At 35.4% G+C, this 24,434-nt stretch overlaps 3 protein-coding genes across 5 annotated transcripts in view; 1 reads left to right on the forward strand and 2 right to left on the reverse strand.

Annotated features, from left to right (window-relative positions):
• The window catches only part of LOC149805906 (cadherin-99C-like), a 148,808-nt gene that overhangs the window by 4,461 nt on the left and 119,913 nt on the right, over positions 1 to 24,434 (reverse strand). The window lies entirely within an intron of this gene.
• LOC149805907 (uncharacterized) lies at positions 9,090 to 13,710 on the forward strand. Of its 2 annotated transcripts, XM_089950671.1 has the most exons (4): positions 9,091 to 10,571; positions 11,535 to 11,699; positions 12,485 to 13,196; positions 13,577 to 13,710. In XM_089950671.1, exons 1-3 carry the CDS (start codon positions 10,423 to 10,425, stop codon positions 12,534 to 12,536), a joined length of 366 nt encoding a protein of 121 aa, XP_089806797.1. In that variant the 5' UTR covers positions 9,091 to 10,422; the 3' UTR covers positions 12,537 to 13,196; positions 13,577 to 13,710. The 2 variants fall into 2 exon arrangements, with proteins under 2 accessions (XP_089806798.1, XP_089806797.1); XM_089950672.1 differs by lacking the exon at positions 13,577 to 13,710 and having other exon boundaries at positions 9,090 to 10,571; positions 12,967 to 13,109.
• Positions 13,253 to 24,424, reverse strand: LOC149805908 (P2X purinoceptor 7-like). The gene is made up of 2 exons (XM_089950673.1): positions 18,467 to 24,424; positions 13,253 to 15,091 (listed from the first exon to the last, which is right to left on the reverse strand). Exons 1-2 carry the CDS (start codon positions 18,470 to 18,472, stop codon positions 14,834 to 14,836), a joined length of 264 nt encoding a protein of 87 aa, XP_089806799.1. The 5' UTR covers positions 18,473 to 24,424; the 3' UTR covers positions 13,253 to 14,833.

Here is a 24,434-nt window from a genome sequence, read left to right on the forward strand (position 1 = left end):
TCGGATACGTGGGACATTTGCACCTACTGAGCTGCATGTGTGTGTGTGTGTGTGTGTGTGTGTGTGTGTGTGTGAGTGGGTGGAAACACTTCCCATTCAAATCTAAACAATCTCTGAGGCTTGTGAAGGGCGTACTGACAAAACTTTTCCCGCAATATCAACTACATTGTCACTTCCTTTATCAATTGATGCATCTGCGAATCAATCAGGGCCTGGGAAGAATGCAAGAATGGCAACTCTGCAACCCAGCTTAAATTCACCAGATGTAAACGTCATCGGCTGTCTCTTTCACATTATAATGATGGGTGGAATAACATCATGAATCACCCACTACGTCCAGATTAATCCAAGCGTACCTGAAGGAGTTTGGCACTGACAGGCAGGTTTTTGGCGGACAGCTGGGTGGCAAGTCATACCATGTTCATACAGGATAGAAATAGAAGACACTATCTTCATAATTCGTCTTAACAATTAGACCGCTCCAGTGGCCTAGTGGTTAGAGCGTCCGCCTCGGATGCGGGAGGTCGTGGGTTCGATCCCCGGCCGAGTCATACCAAAGACTTACAAAAACGGTACTAACAGCTGCCTCGCTTGGCGCTCAGCATTAAGAGGTTAGTGTTAGGACTGGTCGGCCCGGTGTCAGGATAATGTGACTGGGTGGGACATCATGCTACATGTCTGCAGTATGATGCCCCAGTGCTAGACATCACTATAAACTGCCACATTGCAGACATCGTAGCGATATGACTGAAAAATTGTTAAAGCTATGTCAAAAATCCAAATCACATCACAACACACTTAACAATTAGAATAGCACCATGTGCTTCAATTTCTGCAGCTTCTGCTACAATTCTCCTTAACTTTCTCCTTCGTCAATACACTAACAAACCAACCGGAACATCCGCTATTTATGTGGCTTTGCATGGTTTTGCAAGTTCTCCAAAAAAGAGCGCAACAGTGCATTAAAAAACAATACATATACAAAGATGCCGCCCAAAATAAACATGAATTTGTAATTGACTATAGTAGGTATGATTGTTATTCTAGGTGCATTTGCAACTTGTCGAATATAGGATTTGATTGAGAAACAGACTTCACATATTGTCAAATGGTCCCTTTAGCTCACCATAATTAAAAAGTCACGAGAAATACCGGCAAGTGTCTAAAATGTACACCGATTTGTGCAGACATGTGTCTGCATAGAATTGCACATTTGAAAGAACAGGTGAGATCAACCGCTAAAATTTATGTCAGTATCAGTACAAGCTTGGGGCTGATTTATCACATAAAGGTCGAAACTGCTCTTGGGCACTGTTTAGTCGCTTTCGCAGAAGATTTTCTCTCTTTTGCTGCTGAGACTAATCCAGTCAGAACACACAAGAGGTTGCGGAAATATACGATGGAGAGGCAGCCTGTTTCCTGCCTTCTTATCTCTCTCTCTCTCTCTCTCTCTCTCTCTCTCTCTCTCTCTATATATATATATATATATATATATATATATATATACCGCTCAATCGATAACTCGCGCGCAGATAACTCGCGATCCCGCTTATAACGCGGTGTCCGTCTTGGCTACCGATTTTTTCCAGAGAAAATGTATTTAAAATATCTTTAAAATATGCTGAACATGAAAAAATTACGATACGAATTGATAAATTAAACATTGATACATTGCTAGTTTTCTCATCGAAAATGGTGATTAATGCCCGTAAAAATATAATCCATATTTTGAAATTTGCAAGTTCTAAAGAAGAATTAATTTCAGAGATCTCGAAAACGCTTAATTACGCGTATTTGGATGCCAATTTTTGATCTGGGAGGCAGTAAATCACTGAGGCGGGAGTCCTCCGTACGCATGTAATAGGTACGCGGGAAAATTCAAAGATTTGCCGGTCCCGTTTCAGCCACCTGCTTTGTGGGAAAATGTGTTGATCAGTTAACTGTGCTGATATTTACAATGACAGAATTCAGTGACTGAAAGACTCTTTGATGTACTGTTGCCATTTTATAAGAGTACATTAAAAAAAAAAAGAACATGATGCTAGGCGGCTAGTTCAAAGGCTTTGACTAGCGGCCGAGTGAGAAAATGTACTGATATTTAGTGATTGAATTCAGAGGCAGAAAGACCCAATTTTGAAATCCTAGCAAGACCTCTGTTTAAAGATATCATATATTATGTAAGTTTTTATGATAAATAGTTGTCAGTATACTGTAAATAAACAGTCTGGTGAAATAGCGATCAATGAAAACTTCTGGTAAATGCTAACAGGTGGCAACAGAGAATGAAATAAACACCAATTAAACGTCTTCCTGTGTGAAAGTCACGTTCTAATCCTTTAATTCCGTTTCAGTGTAAACATTATAATCACAACATATTCTGTTCATTGAAAACATGAAAAGAGTCAATCGACCGTCACATCGAAACCCGTGAGTACTTCTGTGAGCACCTAATTACATGTACATGCTGGCTTTGTTTTGATCAACAACATGGGGAAGTGTTTGTTGCATTTAAAAAGGAAAATTGATTACAAGAGACCTCGGGTGCTGGATTAAGTGTCTTGGAGCTGCCTTTGACGCAAAGCAAAACAATAACAGAGACAACGCTGATGATAGTGACTTCGAATGTTTCAGTGAAACTGATGTCATTAATGCCGAGGCTGTTTGGGAGAAATTCGTACAGACTCATGGTCCTGAGATGGGTATTTCTCTTGATGATATGGAGGAATGGATTTGTGCTGACAATGATTGCCCCACAGCCGAATACATGTCAGATGAAACTATAATTATTTCTATAGCGAACAAATTTGCAGCAGAAGACGATTCTAACTGGAGTAACACAAGTGTTGAAAGTGATGCAGACACAGATTTTGCACCCCCCACCCCTCTGCACAGGAAGCAATCAAATACTTTGATATTGCCATAAGGTGGCTGGAGACCCAAAATGTTGACTACGTAAAGCTCATGCAGTTGAGAAATCTCAGGGATTTTGCTCGGCGGTAGAGAAACCAAGGAGTAACACACACACACACAAAAAATAACTGATTTTTTTCAAAAAGTGAATTGATATTTGTCAAGCGTGGCACAAACGGCAAGTATTAACTTGTTCTAATTTACGTTGTTTTAAATGTGTTGACCAATTAAATATGTTAGTACTGAGAAACCCTTGGTTTTTTTGTTTTCCATTTTACTTCTATCACATTCAAAAATATTTATCTATCGTTCGATCGACACTGTTTCTCGAAAAGAGCGATCTTTTGTATATAAAAAAAAACGTCTAATTTGGATCAAAGAATAAAACTAGAATGTATCCAATTCAACATAAAAATTAGTGACGTAGTACACAATGTGTGAAGTGGTACACATGTTAAGCGAACGGAAACCACGTGGAATAATGTTTTCGATGATCGCCTCAATATACTGTAATTTATCCTGAAATTAATGTTGTCCTATGAGGAAATAATAAAGTACACCGTTATGAAGAGATATTTATTAACATTTAATCTCAGAACGATTATAAAGTGAGTATTCAACAGTATAATCTGTCTACCCCCCCCCCCACTTATTTCTCTGTTATGTCGTCAATCACTTTATTGGTTTTGGGCTTATTTTATAGGTCCCTCGATAACTCGCGCCTCACTTATAGTGCTGTCGATGTTTCTGGACCCCAATGTGCACGAGATCGAGGGAGTGGTGTGTGTGTGTGTGTGTGTATATATATATATATATATATATATATATATATATATATATATATATATATATATATATATATATATATATATATTATACCACCAAGTAGTAATGGCTTATCAAAGGGAAACACGGAGATGAAGGAATGATGCAGCTGTATTGAAGACGAGTGGAGACAGCTGTGTCGTCTCACCGTTTCCAAATCTGCAGATCCAGCCAAGGCATAAACCATCAAATGTTACATATCTTTGTTAATCGCCTTGGAAATGCTAGCCATAAACTCCCATGCATGATCACTGTCCAAATTGTTAATAAGGTGAACATTTTCAAGCAGCGCTAAATCGATCATCAAAGACGTTAGCACCATATTCAACACTAACGAGAAAGCAGAATGGGAAACTACTCTAAACCAATTCATATAAAGAGGTGTTGCACACAAACAGCTGTCATGCTCTTGTCCAAGATCGGCTACTCAGTACTATAAGTGTCCGATTGTATGCAGTACCAGCGTACCTAGAATGTGGCTGGCTTTTTGAAAATAAAACCTTGGTGCTCCCTGAATACTAGAATTTGCCCGAGAGATGATCAGAAATATTTTTATGTTCACCAACTGCTGTAATAGATGGATTATCGTGCTCATGTGTTTATCAGTCTTCAGCTCATATTCCTGGTAAATTTCTTCTTCAGCAGCTTTATAGCTGAAACTCTGTACACTCCATGGTGAGGTAGGAGTACGCTGTGACTGATGTTATTCCCACATTCTCTATGGTGGTTGACCTCAAAAGGCACTATTCCAAATGTGGCCTGATGTCTTGTTAACATGCATGTATATGGCATGAATAACAGGCCTGTGTACTAGTTATCTCCACAATGGGTAAGCCATAAAGAATGGAACCGGTATGAATTGCCGGTAAATATGCTGGAAGGTCGGCTAGGTTATTAGATGGAGACTGTGTGGCTGCCGAGTGGATGGTAGGATTGGCTATCGGCTGGATGGACGGTGTGGTTGTCAACTGGGTGACTGGCTTGGAAATCTCGTCTTTTCTCTATATCTCGTATAGACAAAGGCAACAAGTCTTGCCCATTAGCTCCTCTTGCCACTTCCACGTGTTGCTAGATTTTAAGCTGAAAGATATACCAACAAGGATGCTAGCGTGCTGGGGTGTTTGGGAGTTTCTTTAAGTGATGTGATCAGATTATTATTCTCAGATAAACATTATTTACTTAGAATTTGCTTTCTCCTTCAGTTTCGTTGCCCAAACACATTCATGTCAGGATGTCAGGGGAATGCTGAACATCAAACCCGTATCTCGGGAATTCATCTAGGGATTAACAGCTGGATTCCCTATGCAAGTGATAAATCATTCCCCTAATTTAGATAAAACCAACACAGCTTAGGGTTACATAACCTATGACTCCAATATCGTATAAGACGATTACCAAAATCATCTAACCGACATATTTTCTCTGGCGAATCCAGTGGAGATACTAGGCTGTGTTGATTTTTAACTGGGTCTACTTGTCATTTGGGCAACCATCACATGACTCACAAATTTATGGTTTGTCTCTGCCAAGGAAATACCAAAAATGAAATTCACGTCTTGAAGTAGACCTTACAAGTTCGACGATCCGGACTATGAGAACATGATGAGGCCATACCAGACTGAGATTGGTTAGAAACTCCATTCTCAGATGTAAAAATCACCTGGATAGATGAAGATCGGACTGATCTCGGTTAACGAGAAAATCTACATGATCCAAAAGTGATAGATCTTTTATGCCCTTGTGGTGAAATTAACTCACCATATATTTGTGGAGAATGTCGGTCAAATACGGTGCCATTGCTGTAGATGTAGGCGTCTGGAAAAGAGTGATGACGCATTAATTAGGGATTAAAGGATGAAACATAACAAAGGGGATGGGTCCATTTTGATCCCTTGGAATGAAGGTAAGAAGTATGGGTCACTCTCTTAGACCTACGAGGGAATTAGTTCTATGCATTTAATTCTCTTAATCAAAACACGCATTCTTTTCATTCTGTAAAACTAAAAAGAAAATACAGTAATTTTTCTTTTCATTTTAGAAGAAAGAAAGTAGAAAACTTAGTTGTTTAATTTCTTTTATAAGAAAGTGGAAAAAGAACGCATGATGATTCTTTTTTTATTGTACACCGGTATTGTAATAATTAAAAGCAGGGTGCAAATATTCCGAGTATTTTTGCGTTATTATGGGGGGTGGGGGTGGCATCAGACTTACTATATGATAATAACAATAAAACCAAGATGGTCTGAAAATATCAAATGATATTATCCCCTCCCTCAACAAAAGACCCTTACAAAACAAAACAAAGCAAGGTAGGCTTACTCTGCATTGTATATCATAAGGCTTCAAATTATACTTTTACCTGATTTCAACAATAAAAACTGATATAGACATATTTTGAATGTGTTTACATTAAGTCTAATGATACAAACAGAAAAGTATGTATATTCCGAATATTTTACATCATAATAACGTAGGTGTCAACTTATATGATACTGACAATAAAAGCCAGGTAACCTAAACTATTGTATAATATTAAAGATAAAACTGAGGTAGGCATATTCCTTATATTTTTCACATTATAATATAGGATATGTCAGCTTTGAAATTATTTGGAACATCATCATATGAAATTTACGACAAAAAGTGAGGTAGACATAAACCGAAGAATTTGTTTTTACATTAAGTCCAACGATCAAAGCCTATGTGGCACCAACTGCATTCGGAACCATTATCACATAATTTAATGATAACAATTAAGGTTATGCTAATTTCAGAAACGTCATACAGAACCTTTCGGTTAAAATAAATTTTACCTAGCTTTAAGGTATAACGGTACCAACTGAGCAAGTCCAGGTGGGCGGAGCTTAAGGTGTATGGAACGTTGTATTCAGAATTAAAGAAGAACACTAGCTGTGATTGGTGCATTATGTTGTACTTTCTGTTTGGCTTAAAAAAATGTTGAGCCTCTTGGCAACATGTGAGTTTGTGTTAATTTCTATCTAGATCATATTTTGTATTTTTTATGATTTTTTAAAAATATGGTACACATGGCTGAAAATGTGCTTGTTGTGACTAGATAACTCTTACCCCTGTCTAGTTCCAGTAGAGTTATCTCTCTTAAATGCAATGGAGTACCTGGTTATGTCATTGTCAAATTGACAATCTAGCATTGTTCTATATGACAGTGTGTGACATGCATGCCCAAGTAGGGCAGAAAGTATATTTATTTCACAAAACATTAGCATTGAGGTATATGGAAAAACAATTGGTACCGTGATACCTTAAAGCCAGCGGTATTCCCAATGAGCTAAAATGTGCGGTATCACCAAGTGAAGCGAATGCACGCCCCTTAATCATTATGTCATCATTCACATAGAAGTATGTTAGTTAACCAAAGGCACAGTCCAGGAAAATATTTTTGGTTTATACTGAAATTTCTTAATTATACTTCAGTTACAATTATGGAATATGCTCTCATATATTAATACATGTCATGAAAAGGAGAGTATAAGTTGATGGACAATATGTTCATCCATCCGTCTATCTGTCCTCATCAGTTTTCCTTGTGGTCCGAGTTCCATACTTCTCTTACACAGATTCTGTGAGAGAGAGAGAGAGCGAGCAAGAGAGAGACAGAGAGAGATGCTCATTCTTGGACATTATTTAAAATCTCTTATTTACTCTTTTTAAGAGAGGGTAATATAATTTTATGACGATGCTCCATGACGATTAGTTATAACAATGAAGGTTTTAGATCCTGGATGCATCCCCAATGGATGATTAGAATGATGGGTTTTAGGTGCAAAAGTAACATTTTTAGAATTAAATACCATGGATATCTGCGATTACTTCCTTTTCTAGTTTCTAGTATATCTTCATTTTAATATATATATATATATATATATATATATATATATATATATATATATATATATATATATATATCTTTTTATTTCTTGCATGAAAATACATGCCTTGCAACGTCTTTTAATTAAGCAAAATGTTGTTAAAATAAAATATTTTATTTGAATAACAAAACGTGAGAACGAGTCATAAACTCTTATTATTACTATAATGATATGTTGCTTAGTAACGTTTGTCCTTGATATGTCAAAATAGTCTTACAAACAAAACTGTCAAGCAGCAACGGACGGTGGTGGTGATGGGTGACCACACTCCACTTAGAACTTTTTTTATCCACCAGCTGACCTAAATCAATGTTAATGGAGAATGCAAATTACCTTGAGACTACAAATATAGGTGGGGGGAGGGAATTACCTTGTGCGGTGATGTCACCTCCCTGCTACTTACTCCACAATCCAAAAATATCAATTGAAAAACTATATTACTATTATATATAACTGAAAAAAACAAAACAAATATGCATGGCTCCTCGTGTGTCAAAGAATATTGTTGGATAAACTCTGATCATGTGAGAAAAGGTGGTTCCATGTAACCAATGTTGGGTTGGTGTGCACGGGAAATCTCCATTATGCAAGCAGCATGTAGGTCGCGAACTACATTGGAAACTCATATACCAATGATCTAAATGGTATCAGGTATAAATACTTGCATATTGGGTGTATATATATATATATATACACACACACACACATACACAATGGAACCCCGCTATAATGCGATAATTGGGGTCCCAAAAATTGGATCACGTTGTTAATATCGGGGTTGCGTATTGCGGAGGTTTTACAGTATTTTACTTTTTCAGAGAACAACTCATTGGCACATATTCATGTATAATGTGTATGCTGAATATCGACATTGTTTACCATCATGCCGTCGTGGCATGCAGTTCATCTATAATGCATATAATTCCATTGAAACGTTGCACACATATTTACAACATTTAATATATAAAAATTCCCAGATCATTGTGTCTGAATTCAACGTCTAATATGCAACATGAACAGAGTATCAACACCGTTTACTTGCCGTCTGATATCGTACCATCGGACCTTGCAATTAATCCATAATACACGTAATTATATTGCCAAAATTGCATACATATTTAAACTATTCAATAATTTTGTCACACATCATTATGTGTCTGAATTCAATGGGAAAAATTATCAGCAAAATTAGATTAAGAAAGACGAAGTACGTGTACGGTTCATTACGTTCCAGGGTCTATGAATGGTGTCTGTACAAATTTCATACTGCTAACATTTTCTCATATGCGTTTCCGTGTACATTTATCCACTGCAAATTTCCAATAATTACCGCTTCTATGCCTATTCGTTTGAACGACTACAGCAAGAATAATTAACAATCAACACATGCTTTCAGCATGCATATAACTTTTACTTCAGATTTTGTGAATATAGAAACAAACGTGAAAACTACTAATCACTGCGCAAAGTGCAGAGAACGATTTGCATTTTTGTGAACTTGCTTTTCCATAACGGTAAAATATTTTTTAAATATAAAATATAGGAAATTAATAACGAGTTCATAAACAAAAACCATACCTATGAAAAACCTGAAAACTAAGTGCAGTAGGCCTGTGATGGTCACGAGTCACGTTTATAAAATTTTTTTGGCTGAATGCATGTACAATTTCATAGCCATTCAATTTCCAGCTAATAAAGACGACATTATTTACTGGTCAACTGATTGCGTCTAATAACACCGCCAAGCCCAGCAAACATCTTGGCGGCTTTCGTTTTTTCTTGTAATGTTTATTAAATTGTGAGAATCTTTTATCAACAACCGCATTGTTTGCTGCTTGGTTGTGTATGCAGTTAAAGAAGAAGCATATGTCAGCTATTGTTTGAGCAACGATTATACACAGAATTAATTGAAGACAATCATAAAGACGACTTACTGGTTTTACTCATGGATCAGTAATAATTAACGTTTCCGATAATGTTTATTTTAACATAAAACTTTAAGAACCTGGTGAAATTGTTAAATTTCAGAAGCCAAGCCACGATCGTATTAGATTAGAATTTGTATGCGAACTCTTCCCCAAAATGATAATAAACATTTTAATTTTACACACACTTTCTCGTACTTTAAAAAAAGTATTTTTCCGGGTATGAGAAAAATACACTTAAATGTCAGTAACCATGCCACGATCGTATTATATTCGAATTCATACACGTTCTCTTCCCAAAAATGTTAACAAATTTTTTTTTTGCGTGAAGTGCAGAGCACAAATTGTGTTTGTGAACTGGCTTTTCCATAACGGTATAAATTTTAACAAAAAATAGGAAATTAATAACGAATTCATAAGAAAACCCCATACACATGTAAAACCCGAGAACTAAGTGCAGTATGCCTGCAATGGTCACGAGTCACTTTCTTTAATAAAAAAATTAACAGTTGAACGCATGTACAATTTCATAACTTTTAAATTTCCAGTTAAAGGCACAATAGTGCAGAGTGTCTGTAATTTTGTGAATGTTACAGATCATGTAACTAGTGAAATGTGTCGACTTATAAGCTGAAATAATTAAAAAAAACCTAGAGTTTGAGAAGATTAAATTGGGCAATAGATAAATAAACGAGAGAAAATGAATTTTTGTGGAGGCCCGCTTTAATTGAAACTTGTAGGTCACGAACTGTTACGGAAGCCTCACGTGACCACAAAAACGTATACGTCATCTTCGTCCAGTGGGCGGGTTATGAGTCACGTGGTTGTAATTTAAATATCTACTATAAACAAAAATGGCAGACACACGTGAGAGTCAAAAACGTAAAGGTCGCCCGCGCTTGTCGCTTTCCGAGAAGAAACGTCGAAAAACTGTCAGAGAAACCGAGCAGGACTTATCAAGGATTCGTCTTGGGGACCAGTTTGTTCAATGGAGAGCATTGATGTAAGAGTTAGGACTGGTATCAGACACTGAAATGGCGAAGTTGTTGGACAGGGAGGCCAATGTCAGTGTTATATGGTGATACACATTAGTTTCCCCAGAATCAAGTGCCTGTGATGTCTATGTTTAAGTGTTCTCCATTTTTCAACATCTTGTTCCTACTGTATGTTTGAAAGCACACTGTTTTATTAATACAATGTTTGCACAAGGACTTGCTTTGTAATATTCCCAAAATAGATGTGATCGGCTGATCAATATTTCACTCGGTGACTGCATTGTGTGTATTGTATGTTGGAATATATTTTTTATTTTTTATAACAGCGTGCTCATAAGGTAATTTTGTACACCTGTCAATTATCTTCGTGAGACAGGGGTTTTCGGCGAGGGAACTTAGATACATTTACAAGCGTTGTCATTATTTATATCATCTCTCTCTCTCTCTCTCACACACACACACATACATGCACACACCTTAGGTTAATGTGACATGCACATTACTTGCATAAAAGTTTAATAACCTTTTCATGTAAACGTGATGGAACAAATAATACATGTTTAATGTTGATCTGTACATAGGGTTTTCTGTATCTGAATGTAGAACTGATCCAGTACAATTTTTATCTCATGCTTACAGTAGGCTGGACGCTACGATTTTATTGTACATCTTTCAGCTACCAGTAAATCTATTATAAAGCACTGTATTGACTACAGTTACAAAAGGATCTCTAGTCATGATAGGAAAGGATGTTGTAGTGCTACCAGAATATATGACTGGCAGATTGTTATCAGTTAAAGTTTTGAGCTGCAGTCAAGTTAGTTTTACTGATGTGAATTTTTTTTAGATCTAATATTATGTATTCTTGCTTAAATGAAGTATTTCAGTTCTAAGTGTTTAACACAGTGCACAAAGAAACAGATTTAAAACATAAATTATAATACAAATTAATATTTAATTCATATTTTTAGTTACAAAGTTACAAAGAATATAGCAAAAGATGAACCCAAGCATACAGAACCGATGGCCAGTACATTTTCATGCTTCACATCAACACCTGGCCAAGTGCTTTTGCAATATACTGAGAGAATGAAGATACCTTCAGCATCTGAAGTATTTGCTACTGAATCAGGAAGGTAAAAATGACAAATTTCTTGCAGATTTTGTGTGGGTGTGGGTTGTCTTACAATTGTCATTCTGCTGAAAACAATGATGTAACAAATGCAATGCTGATAAAGGACATTATTATAACTGCCAGCAGGTTGAGTTCCCACTTCATGCTTTTCTTAGTTTGAGTTCGAAAAAAACCTTGAATTTCACAAACTCAGAAGTGGGGTTGAGTATTTCAACTGTGCCACCTGATGGATAGAAAAAAGGCATAATTTGAACTGTCATTGTTTTGGTTATGCAAAAAAGTTCCAGTATGCTGTGCTGGCTAACCCAATAATCACAGCTGTGTTTTTTCCCCTCACTCAATACTTAGAGGACCAGTGACTGTATATTGAAATTGTGTCTACATGCCTCGTATGCTTTCTTTATGCCGTTTCCCATTTATACATGTATCTATGTCCCACATGCAGTTCTTGCTAACACCCTCTTCCCATCTATCCACTTAGCTCATGATGAATGCACATAAGACATATTTAATTTAAAAACAAAATACTGAGATAACAGTTGAAGTTTGTTTTTGGAAACCACTGGCAGTTCATTAGAACTTTATTCATTAGGACTGGTTATATAACTTATTTGGGATTGAATTCACAATACTGTAAGTTCTTTTTAAATTTCATTTTTTATTCTTGGGAATTAAATGACTTGTTGGTTTTCACTCTTTATTGTTATAAAACTTTTGGAATTTAAAAGCTGTTTCTGTTTTGATGATTGCTCTTCATGCATTTTTAACTTTATTTTACTTTTCAAGGTTGCCAAACAAATGGATAATATGGCTTTATTACAATGGTCCCAAGACATGAACCAGTTTTGATTTACATGCAAGACTGCTAGCAGCTATGGACTATTTCTTTTTAAGTTTTCAGTCCTTTTATTTGAAACATATATGTAAACATTTGCTATTGTATACTTTTGTATGAAATCAAAATTACAGTGCATAATCCTTATCTTTTGATTTCTTTTAATGTATATTTTATCCATATATATTCATCACCAAATCTTCTAGGTATGTAGTTTATTAAAAGTAATTTATTTGAAATGTCAGAGTAATGTGGAATATTGAAGGAACAATGATCTGAGCAAATTTGAATCCTGCTACGTTAACTATTAGCCAGTTCTACAATGTAGCTTTCGCTTTATGATATAACTCAAGTTGTCTTATCAATATGGGGTCACCATGACAAAAGAAACCAGCTTTAGGTGTTTAAGGTATTGATTGTGGCATTCTTTCAGAGTATCTTGAGTGTCCTACATCACATCACCAATACACACGAGTAAAACCTCTCACGTGGCCAAGGCATTAATAAATGTCTTCATGAACCTTACCTGGAGAATGAAGAGTGGACAAAGCCTTGGCTTGATAAAGTTGATCCCAAGAAGGAAGCCAAAGTGCTGAAAACCTTGGCACAGGTGCTCTTGGACCAAATGTTTCTAAACAGAGTGGAGTATTACTTAAATTTCAGGTATGCCATTTCAGGATTGCAACAATTGCATGGTATTTAAAAGAAAAATGTGAAGACCACTTTAAATGTTTTTATTCTCAACTTAATAATAAATTACTGTATATATTTACCATTTGAAGATCTGAATAAGTTAGAATTCATAAGATGTGTGCACATGATACATGTATAGTGACTCTCCTTCTCAAGTCTTTGGTAATTTCAGGTATAATACATGCACATCAGGTATAAACAATTCCATGACACTCTATCAATAAACACCTCAGTAAAGATTTTATGTATGCAAAAATTACTAACAGTAATGATTATTTAATAATTGTATTAATCTGTTAGCAGATTACAAATAACACATGTTACAAGATATATGTTTTTGATAATTGCAGAAGCACTGCTGAGCTTGAAGTTTTTCATCAGCAGATCATGATGTACAGTGCCAAGAGATTTTCATACATCCCTCCTGTGTACAGGATTAGGAATGAGCTAACTGCTTTGGATCACAATATCCAAGGTGGCTGAGGTGTAATGAGAAACAAAGAAGGGGAGATAGTGTAAGCTTGTTTCACTACAGGAAATTAGAACTAATTTTATATATTGATTGTACATTATGATCCCTGCCTGGAAATCAGACGAATGGAATATTATTCACATGTACAAGTCATGAAAACTTTGTATTAGATACAAGTCATTTTGTAACAATCGGCACACATTTATATTTGTGGTAAGGAATCTTAATATTTTCATGCATACAGATCTTGTAATTAGTATTGTTATCATTCTAGTGGATATTTATTTTGATTTGAGCAATGCAAGTCTAATAATTAGATCCAGTGATATGTATAGCACTTTCCCAGAGGACTGACACACTTTATTAAGGATATATGGGGTTTATGGAATATCCTCAGGACATTTGGGATAGATGCTGTCATCATGATGATTACTAGCTAATACCTGTTCATGAAAACATGTTGCTTTCTGAAGGAATGGGCAAAAATGCATCCTGTCTCACATAGTATTTTGTGGATAGAACAAATAAGAACAAAAACAACACCTCAACAACTCCTTCTTGGGAACTGATCATGAGGCTCTAATATTGGGTAAAAAGTTAATATGGGTTAGCATGGGGATGCTTGTCACACATGTTAAGAAAATAAAATTTTCTTTAAAACAGGCATCGATGTTATAAAAAAAAAAGTGTCAACCTGAGGGAAAGCAGGGTATGCAGAAGAGAAAAGAACTAAAGGAAGATGATCCCAGGAGAATTTGTAGAAACCTGCACCTCAAGAACCACCATCAACTCTAGTTTTGGTGTGGTGAAGGAGAAGATCTCTTGATTTTAGTTATGTAAAATATGAAACAGTGTCTTATATATGGAGGTGTCTGGATAGGTTACACTTTATATAATATCCCGAAAAATCAGTAGTTGAAAATAAAATAATGTATAATGTATCTGCAGTTGCTGAAAACTTTTTATACTGATTATTTATGATCTTCGTGCTCACAGGCAGAAATAGACTGGTGTTAAAAAAAATCTGAAAGCAATATGTTTGATGCAATATTATGTGCATTTATAAGAAAACAATGAATAAAATCAATTGTATTCATTTAGATACAAACTCATACATACAAGAAAGTGATTAAGTTCATGCAAGCCTGGAGGGAATGAAGCCAGTGTATTGTCCATCTGGATATTTGTCATGTATCTGCCAGAAACAGCAAGAGGGAATTACATGTCTCTGTCCAGACCCAAGCCTTCCATGTTGCTGTAGTATTAACTGCCTATAGGGAGCATGACTGTTGGCACTCATCAAGTCAACTTTATAGTTGAGGACAAGAACATTCCGTCTGTACATCCTGGACAAGGCAAGTACAGCCTCATCAAGGATTAGATCCTGAAAAATCTGAAAAATTATTCCAATTTGTAATATGCTATTTCTAACATGTAAAGAATATATGTAAAAAAATAGGAACATGCGTTTATTCAAATGTTATTCATCTTCGACCAGCAAATTCCACTGTAAAATACACATGGATCAAAACTGCACATGGTTTTATTTTGACATGAAAACTGAGAGTTCCATCGCAACTAGAACTGATAGTTTATGTTAAAAAGGCCAGCTCAAAGTTTTTGGGGAGCATTTCTAGAAGTCAGAGACTCCTGGATTGGGATCAAATAGGGATGGCTGATTGCAGCTTAGATTTGTTTAGCATAGTGAGGTACCCACATTGAAATCAGGTAATGAAAAGAATCTACTCGATGAGTATCAGTTGTAAATTAAAACAAAGTCCTTATCATTTGCATATGTATGCATGTCTGTTTTTGGACGGCTTACAATTTTAAAATTCTTTCACAGTGGTTGCAAAGAAATAACATTTATAACAATCATGTATGTACATCAATTATCAATCTTTGAGAATCCACCTTGGAAATGGAATTCATTGTAAATGTTGTATTGTAAGAGTAACTATCAAAGTTTTAATTCTGTGTGTAAATTGATGCAGTATTTTGATTTTATTGGTACAAAGTGCAAGTTGTACATTCATAGGCATGTGCTACACATATCCTGTATACAGAAAGAGGTTTTCTGTAATGTAGCCAACATACCTGTCAAGTTATTCATACCTTTTGTGATATATATTTTGTACATAAAAATGTTAAGCTTTGGCAATAACACGCTCAAGGAATATATAAAAGTTATTGAAAGAATTAAAGAAGTTTCAAAATTGCCATTGAATCAAGTAAATTTGTTATACAGAAATCATTTGCAGTAATCACCAGTTGAAAGGTGGAAAAACTGAATGCCAAGCAGATTGGGCAATTAAAATTCTTACCCAAAAATGTTAGATCAGACATGAAGGAAAAAAAAGTTTCTTGCAAGCCTTCAAGTCAGTCTAAATTCTGGATAAATAAAACAATTTAGGAATATTAAGTCCTTATATTTATCATGATAGTGCATATATAGTATTATCTTAACATATTTTGGGGCTTTAGAAATACACATTAAGGCATGCATTATATTTAAAACAGAAGAATAAAAGTGTAGTATTTATTTCACAAGACTTAAATGGCTTTATGATTTTTGTACAGGTCTAATTTTAAAAAAAAAAAAACTGCAATCTAGTCAGGTCTAATTGCTGAACTCCAAAGTAAGACTTTTTGTTACCATTTTGTATTTTAAAAAAAATAAAACTAATAAATGTATTACTTAAGTTGGTTTATTAATTAAACTGAAAAAAGAGCAAGTTGACCTTAATAGTATTGAATGTTTGTATGCCACTAATATCTATATATGAAATGATTTTAGCTAATTTACCTTTAGGCCCTCATACAAAGGAATTTATCCATTTTAAGTATATCTCTGAAGCCGCTGTATATATTGGTTTGGAAGAAGGAAATAGAGTTGGCATTTCTAATGTCAACTGGAATACTATTCCAGAGCAAAGTTCCAGAGTACTGGAAACATTTTTTGAATAATTCCTATTTGGTTTGGGAATTTTATACTGTTTGGTAGACATGGATCACAGGTGTGGAATATTACCAGGTAGCCTACACTGAAATAGTGATTGTAAATATTCAGGAGCACTATTATTGGATATCATGTACATTAATTTGGCTTTTCTAAACCGGATTCAGTCTTTAGGGATTTTTTCAGATCATTATAGTCGTTTTCTATCACTGGTTCTTTTAACTTAGTGGTAACGTTAGTGAAAAAAAAAATCACTCAAAACATTTGCAATGTCAGTGTCATCAGTGACTTTTGTGTCATTTACCAGAAGTGAGTGAATTTTATTTGTCTGATCTTTGTGTGTTACTCCAGTGAGTTCACTGAAGACTTTCCAAATGGGAGTTTGTGTTGCTCTTTGTGTTTTCAAGTATTGATTGATAAAAAGTTTTTTTTAGCCTTTTCAATCATAGTTGTAATGTTATTTCCCCATACTTGATATTGTGCATGGTTTCCCATAGCCTTCAATTGGTCTCGTGTCTTCATAGTATCTAGAATTTCAGTAGTAAATCAGTTAGATTGGATTTCATACTTTACTCAATGTACTTTTAGTGGTGCATGCTTAGAGACTACATCCATAAATCAGTCCACACCCTTAGAGCTTCACATATGTCATCAAAATTTTGGATAATATTCCATGGAACTTTATATAGGTCATCTTGAAATTGTTATTTACTTCAATTTGGAAAGATCTGTAAGTGATAGTTTTGTGTGTATTTTTCCTATTTCTGTTGCATTTAACCTTTATTGTCAAAAAAGTAGGATAGTGGTCACTAAGACCAACATTTGGTACATTAACATAAGCCACATTGTTTGGTAGGTTGGTATAAATGTGATCAATAAGAGTGCTTGATATTTCTTTTACACTTGTGGGCTCATTTACCAGCTGGTCTAGGCCTAATGATTCAATAAATTCCATCCAGTTGTTCCTTATTTGAGCATTGAGAAGGTCCTTATTTATATCGCAGAGTATACATGTTTCTTTCTCCTGTGCAAGAACATTTTCTATTTGTTTCAAAAAGTTATCATTCCAAATTGCTTTGGAGGAAGGTGGCCTAAAAATGAAACCAACTAGGAATGATTCTGCATTATTCTGAGAAATTTCCACCCAAATACTCTCAATTTCATGTGACCCCAAGTCAGGTTGCTTTTCTGTATTTACATCTTGTAATGTATACAAGACCCCCCCCCCCGCTGTCTCTCTGTCCCTGGGTAATGGTTTATTGTAGCCTTGACAGTGAAATAGATCATCATTGTGGTTAGCATTTAATTTGGTTTCAGTGAGTCCTAAAACATACATATTATTTTCCTTGGAAGACAACATTAACTTAATCTGTTCTATTTTTTTCCACTATACCTTGTACATTTAACTGACCCATGTTAAAATCTTTTGTATTTAGTTTCATATCAATTATATGTATTTCATCATGCAACGGGGTACTGTATGAGATTGTCTCCATAATACTTTTGCCATTTTGGTATTATATAAGGTGGCCATATAAATGAGGTGGCCTCTGTATTTTCTATTGTATCTGTGCATGGTCTTCCTTTATCAAATCATATGGGGTGGGGTATTGAGTAGCAACAAAAAGTAAAGCAATTTAAACATACATTGTTTGGTAAAATAACTAATCCTTTAATACAAGTATGCATTTTCTAAGTTGTGCAAAACACTACTGACATAGATATTAGAGTCTTTGCCAAGTTACTCAGTACCAACCATTTTTCAATATCTATCAATACTTGTTTTGCAAGATATAAATAAACAATTACCCTCATTCTTGTCTGCCTTGTTTGAACTATGTGTAGAGCTTGGTCAGCTCAGTTTTTAGGCTGCACAGCATGTCTTCCTCCTCTCCCCCCTCTGGTTTTTCAACTTCCTGCTCCATGCCTCATCCTTCCTCTCCCTCTTCCTCTTAAAGGTCGCTCTAGAATTGAGCTTGAAAGTGAGCTGATTTAAGTCTCTCTAATGAATTTTAATATGTAAAAGTATTTCATAATTTGACAACTAATATATTCATGATTACTTATAGGAATATAGTGCTAACTTTGGATCAGAAATCAATACATGAGAGGTTGTGATTTGATGGAAGTTTTTTGGGGCTGGATCAGGTCAAGTGTTGGGTGGGGTGGGGATCCAAAATTTAAAAAGGGCCCCTACTTTCCTCGAATGGGCACCAAACAAAGTCTATGTGTCTATTTACTCAGCGTGCACAATACCCAATAAACATGTGCAAGAATAAAACTGTGGTCAAACTTCAACTGACAAGTGACTGTACGTTTGTGTGTGTGTACTTTTTTATGATCTGGCCTCGAGTTTTGAACCTGGATTCCATATTCTAGTCGCAGATTTAAAAAAAAATTAGCTTATTTAAAACCTTGTGTATGTAAAGTATCAACTTGGAGAAGCGCACAAATTCTTTTCCGCTTTGTCTGAAACGTCAGAAAGATGGGTGTTAGGGGTCCACTGGTGACAATCTGGTTAGAATTTATAAATTGATTAATGAAATTACTCAGTTTTGAGCATTTTTAAATATCCCTGATGCTTTTAAATTATAAAATTGAGTGGTGGGGACGTGAGAGAGTACGAATTCTACTGGGCAAGAAATAGAGTGAGTACCTGTGGGTTTTTGCAATACTGTACAGAGCACGTCGATTTAAATTATTTTCATACCACAAAAACTTTGAAATATAACTATAAAATTAGTTCAACATACGTTTCATTGTTTCCTCTCAAAATTAAAATTAGAAAGGAAAAGGATAAGAAGAAAAGAACGAGATCAGAAGAAGATCGTACTCACCGTTGTTGACATTTTGGGCGGTCTCGTAGCGTGGTTGTGTTTTACGTCATCATCTTCAGTGTTTACAATGTGGTCTATAATTATGCAAATTTCGGTCACCGGAATTATGTGTGTTATTCATTCGGGATCTGCCGATCACTGCCGAGCGGGATTTCAACATGGAGACGATAGATTCGTTACTCTACGTACGAAAATTTCAGAGAGCTCGTATTTCATAACGAGAATCCCTACGTACTTGATATTACCCCATAATTGCCTTTTAAATAGTATTTAATCAGTTGATATACATAAATGTCCCAACATTTTTGCAGGAAAATTCACCCTCAGCTGCACTATTGTGCCTTTAATAAAGCGGACATTATTTACTGGTCAACTGATTGCGTCTAATAACACCACCAAGCCCAGCAAACATCTTGGCGGCTTTTGTTTTTTGATGTTTATTAAACTGTGAGAATCTTATCAACCACTGCATTGTCTGCTGCTTGGTAGTGTATGTAGTTAAAGAAGAAACACATGCTAGCTATTGTTTGAGCAATGATTGTATGCAGAAATAATTGAAGACAATCACAAAGACGACTTACTGACTTTACTCATGGACCAGTAATAAGTAACATTTCCGATAATGTTTATTTTGGCATAACACTTCAAGAACCTGGTGATATTGATAAATTTCAGAAGTTACGCCACGATTGTATTATATTAAAATTCATATGCGAACTCTTCCCCAAAATGATATTAAACGTTTTGCACACTATTTCTCTTACTTAAAAAAAAAATGTTCTTTCCCGGTAATAGAAAAATACACATACATGTATTTAAAATTTCAGAAACCATGCCACGATCATATTAAATTTGAATTCATACGCGATCTCTTCTCCGTAATTATAATACATTTTTAAACACTATTTCATGCACTTTGAAGAAGAATTTTTTTTTTCATGTGCGAATGAATATACGAAATTTTGGGAGCCACGCCATGACTGCATTATATCCAAATTCGCGTTATAGCGGGGTTGCACTACATATATATATATATATATATATATATATATATATATATATATATATATATATATATGTAAGGAAATAACTCACACATTAGTTTATAATGCCCGCATGGACAATGCACATGCATGTGGCGTTATTAATCCATTGCATAATAACATTTATTACCAGCGTCAACGACTAATGGGTGATCACAGACAAAATGGAACCAATATGTGAACTGTGTGGCACAGCTTGCTATTGAGCATTTTACAAGCACATTTCGTAGTATTGGTTTGGTTGTGAAGCGATGTGCCATGATGTCACAATGGGAAGAACGAGTGAGAGAAAATGGCTTTGCGCTCAGTGACATTACTGTGCTCGAACACGAACTGAAGTGTCCATTTGTCTTCACTAGAATAACCGGCAGAGTTCTTCATGATTCTGGTAAATAAAGGCATGGTAGTGTTATTAAGCTTACAGAGCATAATGGATATGTATGGTCGCATAATTTGTAATTTCCTCTCAAACGCAGTCATATTTTACTGTGATTGAATTTTCTAAGATTGTTAAAAAAATCATGTCTTTATTATTATAACTTAGCTATTTATAATTTTAACAAAGATAAGAGTTTTGCTTGATTGGCTGTTTATGGAAATGAAGTATTGAATAAGGATAGGATGGGTAGAGATATGCTGTTTCTTGTCCGTAGTTTTCAAGCTTGTACTTATCGCTGTTTAGAACACAGCGACACAGAACTTAATTTCACTGGGACAGCTGTTACTTATACAGATTCTCCTCAAAGCGCTCGAAAAAACAAACAAACAACGTAATACCCCTGTTGGCGGCTTAATAAAACTGGGCATTGCTGGGTAAGGTAAGATGATTGGAAAGTATTATTTTTAATTAAAAGCAACTGAAGCAAGTTTAGTGTTCTTCAGCTATTCCTCCTGTATTGAACTCATCTACCTGTCATAATGACGATGCACAACAATATCGACATGATACAATCTTGGAGGCCCAGGAGATGCCATGTGTGCAAACTGAGAAACGCCAATGTTTCTTTTTATACAACCGAGCATGTGGTATAATCGACTGTGCGATAAAATGGCTCTGTGTCAGGCATGGCATCGGCGGTTACGATGGGACTTGGTTTGACTGGAATAATAACCAGGTTGACAGTAGGTGGAACCTCAGTAGGAACAGATAATCATTGTTATATGTAAATAGCTGGAGTGGTTACCACCAGGGGTAAACTACTGTTAACAATACTCAACATGAAAATTCAAAAACACAGCCCAATAAAGATAGCTGCAGAAGGTAGTCTGCACGGGATCGCAAACATTGATTTGGGTACTGACGATTATTCTCTGACCGCAAAAGAAAATAATGCCTGTCTGGTCAAACTTGAAAATTTGAACATGCAAATCTTAAAACATACCAATAAAAATTCTGATCAGCAATTTTTTTAAACCTACAATAGCGTGCCCATTTTGTTCTCAGTGTTCTTGATTTATAATTCATTGTTCCCATTGGCAATCCATTTTAGCTCAAATATCATCAGCGACACAAGTAAGCAGGACCAACTCCTCCACATAGATTTCAGTCTGACATAGCCTGCTCAATTTCCTTGAAACTTCTCATCGATTCTGGATTTAGTTGGCCATGGATGAATCAACGTGTACTTGTCCTCGAGTTTAGTTATCTTATCAAAAATATATGACTTAGATCATCGGCTTCCATTATTTGTTAGGTACTGTCTTTAAGTAATTTCTACACCTACGTGTACTTCAAAGTGATTAATATTTTTAAAAATTATTTTACAAAAGGAGATAGTAGTGCTCTGATATTTAATTTACGGTATATCCTGAGATTATATCCAAAAATTTTATCAGAGCACTTTTGTATTTCCCGAGAAAACAATCACTTGAACTGAATAATTTCAAGAAAAAGATTCCAGTCCGAAGTATAAAAAAAAATACTGGGCACAACATACAACTTGATTCTACTAAAACTTAAAGCATGAATGACCAAGTTCTCACAGCTGCAAGATTATATAGTTCTCTACTTGACCTCAGGTCACAATTAGCATTTTCTATAAAAAAAAAAAATTACCTAATGGAAACTAACCTTCTGGAATAATCATGATGTTCACAAAACAATAACCTGGCTTATGTATAATTCACTTAAGAAATTCCAAAACTTTGACCCAAACAGACATATTTACTCCTTCTATTAATGAACATACTGATTTTATATCTATACGAAGAGGGAATAATTTAGCTATGTATTAGTCGTTTACAATGAATAAAATAAAAGTCAATTTTGGTCAAGCAGAAATTAACTCAGTTTTGGACAAGATCAAGTCCAACATACAATGTTACATTACAATAACATATAATGAAATAAAAATAAAACTAACTAGCAAAGCAAATTAAATATACACAACACAGTCATTTAACCAACTGCGCTACTTACACAGTTACACACATATAACATGAACTAATTTATAAAGTTTACAGCGCTGTAGATCAATGAATCATATTTTCCCCCTACACAATGCAATATAAAGAGAAAATTCATTTTATTCCTGTACCCGTCTACCCCGTTTCAAATGAATTTTCTATTTATATCGGATAGGGAGCAAACTCACCTGAGTCTGGTCGAGGTCAGACCTGTTTTTCAGCATAAATTCTTCCTTGAGATTATGACACAGGAAACTGATACTGAACAATAGGGATGTTCTCACTAGACTTAGTAATGTATGTTCGGATGATGTGACACAAGCGGGGTGCACTCAAAACATGTAATGTTTTGTCCTGGATGACATAATGTTTACTACATGCAGACGTTTTTGAGTTTGTTTGGCGTTGTGCAGTGTGTAGTCCCCTAGGGGGGAGCAGCATGGGATGGAGAGTCCCGTTAGCCACACTGCCCCATGGAACCATGAACATGATAAAAGAAAACATGGGGGGGGGGGGGGCTGGTTGGATGACCCCTTCCTACTGCTGCTACCCCATACTGATTACATGGCACTGGACCATGAGCCTTACGTATACGATCAGCATGTATCCAACAATATTCAAGTTGTCTACTCCATAAGAATTGTTTTTTTTTTCTCCAATAATAAACAATAGGAAGATAGTTTTTAAATTGATATTTTCGAATTTTGAAATAGTAGCAGTGAGATGACATCACTGTACAGGTCAGCCCCTAATTTTCAAGGTAATTAAAATTTCTTCATTAACATTGATTTCGGTAAAAGGTGGATACAAGTCATAAGTGGGGCCGGGTCTCACCCCATTGTTGCTTGAATTCATTTCTAGTTTTGTAGGGTAGTAATTACTTTTGGTCTATGGACTGTGCCTAGGATGTACGGTGCAAAGTTGACAATGTTACTGATATCTTGTTATCATCCTCTTGTGTTTGAAACAATTGATGAAAGCCACCACAGTTCTTGGAAAGGTTTATATCAGCAAATATAACAGGTAGCGCATTGTGAAAAGGTTCAGACATTTTCAGATATCAGCATGTAGCTCAGGGTCGGAGATATTGAATAGGCCCAATGCGCCTTATTCTATGTCGTAAGAGGTGACTAGTGGCTATGTCCTATGATGATGTTCCAAATGTGGTATTGAACATTTTAAACAAATACGATTTCTAGTTAAATAATGTAACTTATTATTTTAAACATCTTACCATTTTGTCCGTTTATCGTTGCTTTCAATGCCTTTATGAGATCTCTAAACTCGTTTGTAAGTATATAGCCAGGATTGTGCTGATGTGCTGCTAAACTCTAAATATCCATCCATACATGCATATATATCAACATTCTCTTTCATGTTTAAAAAGTTATCTCCTTCGTATACATTGTTATACTACCAATTTAACATTTTAAGAGCATGTTCTCGAGTGCAATACTTACAAAGAACACAGATCTAGTAGAGACAATACAA

The sequence above is a fragment of the Sinohyriopsis cumingii genome, chromosome 2 (genome assembly GCF_028554795.1).
Source record: "Sinohyriopsis cumingii isolate HCF-2022 chromosome 2, ASM2855479v2, whole genome shotgun sequence".
Taxonomy (NCBI): domain Eukaryota; kingdom Metazoa; phylum Mollusca; class Bivalvia; order Unionida; family Unionidae; genus Sinohyriopsis; species Sinohyriopsis cumingii.

What these genes read in the sequence shown, in the direction of transcription:
- LOC149805907 (XM_089950671.1), top strand. Translation starts at nt 10,423, where the DNA reads ATGGCAGACACACGTGAGAGTCAAAAACGTAAAGGTCGCCCGCGCTTG. An exon ending in GTTCAATGGAGAGCATTGAT is followed by an intron (nt 10,572 to 11,534) that starts GTAAGAGTTAGG and finishes TCATATTTTTAG; the next exon opens with TTACAAAGTTACAAAGAATA. An exon ending in TTTGCTACTGAATCAGGAAG is followed by an intron (nt 11,700 to 12,484) that starts GTAAAAATGACA and finishes TTACTTTTCAAG; the next exon opens with GTTGCCAAACAAATGGATAA.